The 11,380-nt window shown below is 30.6% G+C and overlaps 1 protein-coding gene across 1 annotated transcript; it reads left to right on the top strand.

Annotated features, from left to right (window-relative positions):
- The first annotated feature begins 1,856 nt into the window (after positions 1–1,856).
- LOC137819315 (probable LRR receptor-like serine/threonine-protein kinase At1g05700) lies at positions 1,857–8,793 on the top strand. Its single transcript, XM_068623114.1, has 13 exons — positions 1,857–1,991; positions 2,072–2,612; positions 3,715–4,190; positions 4,719–4,857; positions 4,939–5,010; positions 5,090–5,161; positions 5,242–5,325; positions 6,498–6,637; positions 6,880–7,106; positions 7,192–7,318; positions 7,471–7,533; positions 7,619–7,808; positions 8,292–8,793. Exons 1-13 carry the CDS (start codon positions 1,925–1,927, stop codon positions 8,686–8,688), a joined length of 2,595 nt encoding a protein of 864 aa, XP_068479215.1. The 5' UTR covers positions 1,857–1,924; the 3' UTR covers positions 8,689–8,793.
- Positions 8,794–11,380: the final 2,587 nt, after the last annotated feature.

The raw sequence follows: 11,380 nt of genomic DNA, 5'->3' as shown, positions 1-11,380 counted from the left end.
AAGTTGGATTTTATCTATCAAGTCTTTAATCTTTTCAGTTATGCGATTCTCTGGCTCTTCGTCCATTCAGTTTCTTGGTGTTTTAGGGATAGGTACCTACAAAGACACTTTGACGCTCAAGTAATGAGTATGTTCAGTTTACAAATATTATAGTTATAGAATCATTACATTCTTCTTTTGGAATCGTCTTCTATTTATAACTTTCTTATGGACATGAGGTTTGTCCCAAGCCCATGAAGACCCAATCATTTTCTTAATAATGTTTAGAGAGTAGTTAGTTACTTGTGATTTGTCCTCTATAATAAATCTATAAGTGGAGAATCCATTCATACTCATCAATACAATTAACAAATATAAAAATGATTGATTTTATCATATCAACATGATTAAGATCATACAAGATTCTTTTCAGTTTATACGTAATTTTTTTTTCCTTAAATTGAAATATTTCTTATTATCTCACATATCTCCTTCTTGCAATTAACCATTTAAAAGTTTGTAGATTTTGTATCTAAATAATAAATTTTAAATAAACAGTAGTGTTTGAGTTAGACTTACTTCACTGATGCAAATTAATATTTTAAAGTTTTTTAATTTATATTGTGACATTTTTTTTAAATAGTTATATTATTTATTTAATTTTATTATTTTAAATGTAAGAGTTAAAATTTTAATTTCTATGATTAAATTCATATTTTTAATTTTTATACAAAATAAATTTTAAAAAACATTATATTGAGGTCAAAAAATTTAAAGAAATTCTATATCTCATAAATACAATATACATTATTCATAATAATTTGAGAATTTTATATTTATCAGTATAATTTCTGTGAAATAATTGTCAAATTTTAACTATTATAATAATAAAAATAATAATTAAAGCTAAAGTTTTGTGAAAGACAAAAAAATATATTGGAAGTTTTGGTAAAACAGACATTCGTTGATAATTACTTGATGTAGACCGTAATTATTTTGACTAATAATAATTATAGTTATATTTTTATGTTATTGGTCTAAGTTATTTTTATTCAACTTTTCAACTAAAATAGGTGGGAAAAAAGTTCACTTAGTTATATTAGCAAAACAAATCCTAGGAAGTTTCTTCCTGCACCCCCACAAAGTTGCACAAAGACAAAACTGTCCCTATATAAACTGTACATTTATAAATATTTTTGTATTTCAGATTATGAAATCCAATAAATTTTTGATTGGCGCATTCGGTAATCTTTCGGATTGATGCTTCCGGTAGTACATGAATGATAGTGTTAATCCAAAATAAAAAAATGCAAAACATTAATAATTGAAAAAACCATTCCGGATCCGCCAATTTGTAATTCAAAATATGCATTTTAGATTCAGAAATCCATAATTGAAAAAAATTCATTCCGAATCCACCAATCCATAATAGAAATTAGACTTCCAGATTCAGCAATCCGGAAATCAATAATTTATGCAAACTTTACTTCTGGAACACCCCTCATCCAGAATGCAACATGATTCACTTCCGGATTGATGAATCCGTAGCACACTCCCAGATCCCTAAATTATGGGGATCAGTTTCGGAATTTACAAAATTATGGGGGTGCAGGAAGAAAATTGTAGGGGTGTCGGAAGAAACTGCCAAAAAACAATAGCATCATGGATCCACAACTTCATACATTTTAAATATTCTATAGAATTCTGAAATATTCTGTAGAAATATAATCATAAAAAACCAACTGAATGTCATTTTCTTTAATATTTTGTATGTATATTAAAACTATTTTTACATTTGGTCAAGAGAACTGCATTTAATTTAAAATATAATGTATCTAAGCATGAATGAATCATATCTACTGCATAATACTATATATAATAACCCTCACTCAGACAAATTCCATATATGTTTTAAAACACACAAGTTTAGGACTTAATCAGAGAAATGGTTAAACATTTTGTGTTGTTGTGTTTGACTCTTTCAGCTCTTATTCACGCCCAAGATCAATCAGGTTTCATCTTCTTCTTTCCCTTAATAATCATCTTCATATAACTTTTCTTCAGTATTCACTGTGTGTGGATCATTTTTCAGAATTCATTAGCATTGATTGTGGAGTGGTGGATGAACCAAGCTACAAAGATGAAACTACAGGCATTGAATACAGTTCAGATGGAAATGCCACAGACACAGGTATAAACAGGAGAATATCATCTGAATACATGGTGAAATCCTTGGAGAGAAGGTTTTGGAATGTTAGAAGCTTCCCTGAAGGCACAAGAAACTGCTATACCCTTTATCTTCCTCGAATGAATAGCAACAAACGTGTGATTAGGGCAAGGTTCATGTATGGAAACTATGATGGAAAAGATTCCCTGCCCAAGTTTGATTTGTACCTTGGACCCAACTTCTGGGACTCTGTGGAGTTTGAAAATGCTTCCACTGTTACAACCATGGAAATTGTTCATGTTGCAACATCAGATTATATTCAAATTTGCCTTGTTAACACAGATGAAGGGACACCCTTCATATCAACCTTGGAGATCAGAGTTCTGAATGATGGTACCTATGTATCTGAGTCAATACAGCTTCTGGAAAGGTTTGATGTAGGCTTACAAGAGGGTCAAATTGTCAGGTAACTCAAATCATGCACTGCATATCTGTGACAATATGATTAAAACATATATATATATATATATAAAGATTAGGTGGAGAATACTTAGTGGCATGGCCGATGACGTGTCTCGGCATCTGACCGAACTGATCGAGTTATCTCACACGGTCAGTCGACCGACACATATAATCATTAATGTTCAAATCAAGGTTAGCTAAACTAAACTAGCGTTAAGAATTAAGCAATGCATTCATTCGAAATCGAGAGTCGAAGGGATAACACGAAGGCGAGAAGGATCACAGACAACCCTAGCAACCTGCTTGAAGGAAGGAGAAAGACGAAGGTCTCATCTCCCTAACACAAACAATATCATTTTATAAAATTGATTTTAGCTTAAAATTTATTTTTTAATATACTTGACTTGTTAATCCTTTGGTGTATGCATATATATATATATCTAAAAGAGATATACTAGGCTGAAATGTGTTATCTTAAAAAAAACTCATAGTTGACATCATTAAAAAAGCTAATTAAAAAAATAGATAGGTAGGACTATAAAGCAAGATGTAACTTTGGAACTATTCAATGATAATATTAAATTCTTTTATTAAACGGTGTGAATGTAATTTATACCTACTTTATTTATCAAAAATACTACTCCCTAAAAAAAAAACACATATATATATATATAACTATTGGCTCACATTTATTTTCATCATTAATATTTTTTAATTTTTTGTCATATAAAAACAATAAAATATCTTATAAAATCCTTCTAAAATATGTCTTACATTAAAGAGTACCATAACAGTATTATAAAAAGTTACAATATAAATATATTTAAAGAAAATTATATTTATATTTTACTATTTTTTTTTAAATATATAGGTGAATGTATTTTAACTAACTTCATGAAAATATTTTTAACAACACTTTGCTTATTTTTATAAATTAGCACGTTTTTAATAACTATAATTTTCTATTTTTTACCTGAAAACAATGCAAAAATCTCTCCCTCATACATATATATATTATATGACATTAATTACATATTCTTCCTTTATTTACAAAGGTTGTTTTTTTTTTGTTCAATTGGAAATGAATTCAGATCCTTTTGCTTTAGGTACCCTGATGATATTTATGATCGAATCTGGTCACCCTACAATCCACATGGCTGGAAACAGATTAGTACAACCCTTGCCGTAGCTAATGGAGGACCTTTCTCTTATGGGGTACCCTCCACTGTCCTTAAAACAGCAGCAACACCAGAAAATGTCACTGATAATTTGGGATTTTCATATCAGCTAAGCAATGGTGCAGTCAGATTTTATGTATACATGTACTTTGCTGAGATAGAGAAGCTTGAAGCTGATCAAACTAGACAATTCGATGTTTTTGTGAATGGGGCACTCCTTCAGAATAATGCCACTTTACCTTTCCTGGGTCACGGTACTTTGATATATATATCCTCTGAACCCGAAACTGTGTTACAGATTTGGATCAACAGAACAAATAAAGCAACTATGTCCCCTATACTGAATGGCATTGAGCTTTATCAAGGGAAGACCCTAGATCTACCACAAACACATCAAAATGATGGTACTTATTACATTACATATATACTCTATTTAATTTGGTATCTATTAGAATCCACGTCGAGTAAAGATTATGACATTTCATAGTAGATGTAAAAGTTCACTTCTTTATCAGAAAAGAATAAATAAAATAAAGTAAGACAATTTAGGATGTTTCAACCCTTATACAGACACTTAAGAGATGTTTCAATCTTTATACAGAAAGTGACCAAGGTCAACTTGCTCAACACCTGACCTACAGACATTCTTCAAACTCTACAAATCACCAAACAAACTCTCAAATGAAAGGAACGATAAGTCACATAAAAAGAAATCATCATCTACCTATCATGGAAGTTCACTTCTTGATATGGTATTAAAGTCATTTCGTGTTGGAGATCCATAACGACCTCATGATTGTTAGGTTTAAAGTTTAACAGTATGTGATTTGAAATATTCTCATTGTATCTTTCTCTGAGACTCTTACTTCTTCAAATTGTCTTTCTGATACCGTGACGTATATGCATGTTACTAACTAGTTATATAAATATAGTTGGTGCCATCATGCAAATAAAGTCAACGTACAACATGAAGCAAATATGGCAAGGAGATCCTTGTAGCCCTAAAACTGAGATGTGGAAGGGTGTGAACTGCAGCTACAATGGACACAACCAACCTAGAATCACATCTTTGTATGTTGGTCTGCACAAAACCTACTACAAACTCATCACTTATAACTTAGTGCTGGTTTTCACTGTGAGTCAATTTTTCAGGAACCTGTCCTCTAGTGGGTTGAATGGAAGCATAGTTGAGGCCATATCAAATCTGAAGTTAATACAATATTTGTAAGCATACATGTAAATCTTTTGGATAAACACCTGTTCATAATTTACCATGATTCTGATAGAGTCACATAATTTGCAGGGATTTGTCCAATAACAATTTAACTGGTTCTGTACCTGATTCTTTATCTGAACTTGAGTTCTTGATGATTTTGTAAGTGATAATATGATCATGATTACATTTATTGACATTGATATTGTTGAGAATATTTATATGAGTGTCTTTCTCTGCAGAAATATAGGAGATAATAAACTATCAGGCTCAATTCCTTCAAAACTCTCTGAGAGAACAAGGAATGGGTCGCTGCTTATATTAATGTAAGCATGATATCGCTATCAAATTTTAAAAAAAAACTATTTCAGATTTTTTTTTATCAGATGGTATTTAGATTTTCAATTTTAGAATGGAGAATAATTTTAAATTTTTCAAAAATATTAATTGGGTGCAGGTTGAAAAACATTGGGTGCTAGAAGTAATTGACTTAATATGAATATATAGGAGTATTAGACCACTATATATCACTTGGGCATGCTTTCTTACTAATCTACCAAACAAAGACGGTTTCTTCCTGCACCTCCATATCTTTTTTTGTCACCTCCATACACAATATGAAAATACATTTTTATCTTCTTTCGTCACTTCCATAATCTAGTTTCCAGATTATGTAATCTGGAACACATTTGAAAAAAGACTTTCAGATTACATAATCCAAAAGCTAAATAAGACTTCCGGATTATGTAATCCAGAAAGTAATAATGCATCTGAAAAAAGGCTTCCGGATTACATAATCTGGAAGCTAATTATAAATTTAAAAAATGACTTTCAGATTACGTAATCCAAAATATTATAGAGGGGCATTTTTGGAAATTCAAAAATATATGGAGGTGAGAGAAGAAGGTATGGAGGTGTAGGAAGAAACCGTCCTAAACCAATAAAAAAGAAAACCTTGTAAAAGATAATTATATATATATATACTATGAATATTTTTTAAAAACTTAATATTGATGTGATTTCTAGATATTAAATTATTTAATTACTACAATCAATAATTGCAACTTTTGTAATTTAAATTACAATAATATTGTACAATTACACTCAACTAATAATATAATACAAAAATGATAATTATTTAAATTATATATATTTTCATTTTAATAAATTAATTTTAACCTTTTACACATATAATACAAAAAATTCAAAAAAAATGCATTCACATTTTAGAATAGAAATAGTAGACTAACAAACTAAAATATCAGTCAAACTCTCCAAATTAATGGAGGCTGACACAGTCTTGCTTACTGGTTCATCCTGTTTCCTTAACCCTAAAAAATACATTTAAAAATCAACTAAACTTATATGTTACAATAAATTGACAAAAATTACTTATAATTTATAATTAAATTATGACAGAAAAATAAATTTATTTGCTAAACATGTCAAACACTTTTTCTTAACAATTTTTAAGGTTTCTTTCATAATGTTATGCAAGTGTTGGTGGAAATCCACATCTTTGCTTCTCAAGTCCTTGTCCCACTAGGAAGAAGATAGTAATTCCACTGGTAGTAACAGCTCTTGCAGCTCTCATCCTTTCAGCAACACTCTCCTTTGTTTATAGAAGAAGACTTCAAGGTACATATAACAACTTCTCATCACCTATTTTTCAAGAGTTCTGCCATGGAAATGTGCTAGTTAAACAATTATAATCCTTAACTTTTATACTTGTCTTACATCACTAATCTCTTTTTAAGTTATTATTTGTATTAAGTTTTGTTAGAGGTATAAAGAATCTTTATCATAAGAAAAATGATCCACATATTTTTCTCCTACTTCTATCTCATTGTTTCCTTTTTCTCTTTTCTCTTCTATATTAGTTGTCTTGAATAGGCACAAATTGAGTTGTTTCAACAAAACTGTGAGTGTGGACTCAAAGAAACAAGAGTTCACCTACTCAGAGGTTCGAAGTATTACCAATAATTTTGAGAGGGTTGTGGGTAAAGGAGGATTTGGAATTGTCTACCATGGTTGCATAGGTGAAACACAAGTAGCAGTGAAGATGCTCACTGCTTCAACTCAAGGGTATCAGCAATTTCAGACAGAGGTATAATCAGTTGATGAAAAAAAATTGTATTTATTGCATAAGCCTCAATGTTTTCAAGTCTGATGAAATAGACTCTGATATGCAGGCAAATATTCTCACAAGAGTACACCATAAATGCTTGACTCCACTTATTGGATATTACAATGAAGGCAATAGAACAGCACTCATATATGAATACATGACCAATGGAGACTTATCTGACAAACTATCTGGTTAATTTCAAACGTCATATATGCAATCTAAAAGTTTATATTTCAATATGTCATATGTGCAGGTTAATTTCAAGTATGTCATATATGCAATAAAAAATGTATTCTTTGGTATCAAGACTTTCCCTTTTTACACCTTTTCTCTGTGGATGCAGGTGAAAGTCAAACGTTCTTAGATTGGAAACAGAGACTTCAAATTGCACTGGATGCTGCAGTAGGTGAGGATTATGGGAGATTACAAAAGAAAAATAAAAATTAGCTGCTTAATATTCTGTTGTGTTACACACTGAACTTTATCTGCAGGTTTGGAGTACCTTCATAATGGTTGCAAGCCCCCAATTGTTCACAGAGATGTTAAGACTAGAAACATTTTACTCAATGAAAATCTACGTGCTAAAATATCTGATTTTGGATTGTCAAGGATCTTTTCAGATGAAGGTGACACTCATGTATCAACAGTTATTGCAGGCACCCCAGGATACCTTGACCCTGAGTATGTGTTCTTCTCATATCAGTTACCATTTCAAATTTAATATACAACAACTAAACCAACTTAATAGTACATTTAAGGTAAATGGTACTTTTCTATTTGGTCAAAGGGTTAATTATTGTCATATCAGTATCTAAAACTAAAAAAATTCTAAACAAGTTCCTAAAATTAACAATCCTTTTATTTAAGTCTTGAATTAATACTATTTTAGTTCTGAGTATATGGTAATATTATCACTTAAATCATATACATTAGATGTTAAAAGGGGACTACCTTGGCTGACATTCTAAAGTTGTAGCCACTTTTCTTACAATTTTATCAGTTTCTAACATTAAGTGATAATTAACTCCCAACACTTTCAGAGAAGAAAAATGTATTTTTTTCCTTGCATTTTTTTTATACAAGATTGTCACTTTGAATCCTAAGTGTAAAACTTTTTATGCAATTAGAAAAAGGAGTTGTAAGTGGTTGCTTGTGATGTTGCAGATACTACATAACAAACAGGTTGAATGAAAAAAGTGACGTCTTTAGTTTTGGAGTTGTTCTCCTAGAGATAATCACAGGGCGAAAAGCCATATTGAAAAGCAGTGTGAAAACTCACATAATCAAATGGGTGAGTTCCATTCTGGAAGATGATGGTGAAATTGATGGTATTATGGATCCAAGGTTACAAGGAGATTATGACAGTGATGCTGCAAGGAAAGTAGTAGATGTAGCAATGGTTTGTGTAGCTCCAAGTTCTGTTAATAGGCCATCAATTAGTCAAGTGGCTATGGAACTAAAACTATGTTTTCCCATAGCAGAACTTAGGAGTGCGTCTAGTGGATCCATTGAAATTGCCTCCATAAATGAAATCAGTGGATTTAGTTCATTAGCAAGGTAAAATGATTCAATATTTCAAACTTGTGAACAACCATTTTTTGTGTATTAAGAACTGAATTTGAAGTTATTGAATTTGAATCAGGAGTAAAACCTTTTGCTGAGACTACTTTCCTCTAGTTTTGAGTGTGTTTGTAGGCTTTTACTATTTGTCATGATAGAAATCAAGTGGCTTTTGTTATAACAATCTTCTGCATAACTAATGTTCATGTAAAGATGTCGAAAATAATTTTTTGTAACAGTGATAAAAAATGCTGCATAATTAGTTTGTTCTAAAACATCATGCAGACAATGTAACACCAAGTTACAATTGGTCAAGAAAAGTCAGTAGTAAAAGAATTATAGTTAATTATCACGTGTTTGTGGAAGCCGTCTTCAAAGTGTAGTTATTATTAGGACGAAAAAATAAAATACTTATTCGATATGGGACTTGGACACTTCTAATATCTAAGTCTTATCACAATTTTGAAGGAAAAATAATATACTAAAAAGGAATTAGGATTGAAATTGTTCTTGAATTCAAGGTATTATCTGATCTGTGTTACGTTTTGTGTTTAAAAAACGTTTTGATTGATTTAAAAGAGAAAAATATATTTAAATTATCTTTGACCTCGACTCCTAAACATAAACAAAGTGTGACGATTAACCTACTAAAGAAAATATGTTAAAAATTTTACATCCACTAAAATGAGCAATATTAAATAAGTAAAATTGATTATAGTATGTTAAAGATGATATCTTAGGTTTATTTCTTCATGTGTCCTTTAATCCATTATCTTATAGTTTTCTTCTTTTATAAATTTAAAACTATAAATAAATAAAAATAAATACATGAGAATTGAATCAAAAGAAGATTACAATAAAACAATAAGCAAAATGAAGAGTTTGTTGAAATTCAATAATTGCAAAACTCTAGTCCATTAAATAATATCCCCTTCAATTTTCTAATATGATCGCCGACTCAAATATGGACTTTTCTTTTTAGCTAAATTTTTTTATATAATCAAGATAACATCATTGACTTCTTCCCTAACTCGTTTTTTGTAGGTAACAATTTTAATTCTTCCCTTTTTGATTAACAATTTAGGGATTTAATCCAGTAACAAGATTAGATTTTGAAGGGACTTAATTCTAGAAAGCATATGCACATGTTAGATAAATAAACATGGTTCTGCTGCTGATCATGTTTACCTGTCAAATGACAAATTTTCCTTTTTCCTTTGTTATCTTTTGTTTAGTTTACTCATAAAAAATGAAACTATGAGAGTTGTATAAATATTGAATCTTTGACAACTAAGAAAAATGAGTTGTTGCAGATATATTGAGGCAAGGGGAGAATCAACCACAGCTGCAACACAACTGTTTGTTAAACATAGTCAAGTCTTTGTCATGTCTCTCTCTCTCTCCCACTTGTGAAAAGCCTACAAAAGAATTGGTTATCTATTGACATTTTCAAGACAGAAATATGGGTGTTTATTGACAAATGCTTTATTAATTGATTACAAAATCAAGTGACACAAACCAAGCAAAAGATCTACTATTCCATGTCACAACAGAATTTCCTAATTTGGCAAGGAACTCAACTGCTATAACCCCTTTTGATCCAATCATGGTAACCTTTCACCTCATATCACTCAAACCTTCAATTCCAATTCCACTTTCAAGAACCAATCAATCAATCAATCACTGGCTACATGCAAGAGCAGGACCCACTTTGAAAACCCCATTGATTTCATTGATCAAGTTCATGATTGGCTTCAACTTGGTGCTTTGGTGATTATGCATTTGTACCACAAAAAAACCTCTCTTTATGCAACCAAGGTAGACTAATTTCTTTATCAGAATCTGGTTAATAACTAGATTCTCCTCTTCCAATCACTTTTTTTCACCTACAAGTTCAAACTTGAGATCCAACTTAGAAGCAATTCAAGTATCCCTCATAGTAATTACACATTGATACTATTAGGGAGTATATGAAAGCACCTAAAGTGTTAATGGGCTAATTATTGACTAAAAATAAAATAAAAAAAATTACATTTTTTTACCCAATCTTTTCTTAAATTTTCTTAAATCATGTGAAATCAATAACTTATGTGATATTCTCTCAAGCTTAACCAAACAGTTAGTATTAGTTAAAGAATCGAAAAAGCACTAAAAAAAAGCAAACTAATGAAAAGACTGTGAAGAAAATGTACATTACATCTCTGTAAAAGCCTTAAAACATACTTGTACAAGGCAAGAAATGTAGTGACAAACAAAATGGCAGAGGAGTTGAGACAAAAAAAAATGAAGTAGTGGGAGAATTGGGTTTTGTGCTGTGATCAGAAAGTGACCAAAAAGTGGAAATGTTTCTTATAGAAAAGGGAGATAAAGGGGAGGGAAAGAACATGAGTTTGAAAACACCACATGCATATACAGTAACAATAGCTCCAAGACGTGCTTAGTGAAGATATTTGAGCACATTAAAATAAACCCTGTTTGATGACAGTGGCACAAGAAGCACATCACGTTTTGTTGTAGCCGTCGTTGTCATAATAATCATGATTAACAATATCATTAGTTGGATTCATATAAGAGAAAAATGGCAGGTTTAAATAAGACAGAGAGAGCTTTTATATAGTATTACTTGTGACAAACACTTCTGTTAAAAAAGAAGAATATGATAAGCACGTGCTGAGCAATGCGTTTGGAGTGAG

The sequence above is a fragment of the Phaseolus vulgaris genome, chromosome 10 (assembly GCF_000499845.2).
Source record: "Phaseolus vulgaris cultivar G19833 chromosome 10, P. vulgaris v2.0, whole genome shotgun sequence".
Classification (NCBI taxonomy): Eukaryota; Viridiplantae; Streptophyta; class Magnoliopsida; order Fabales; family Fabaceae; genus Phaseolus; species Phaseolus vulgaris.
This window is presented reverse-complemented; position numbering and strand designations above follow the sequence as displayed.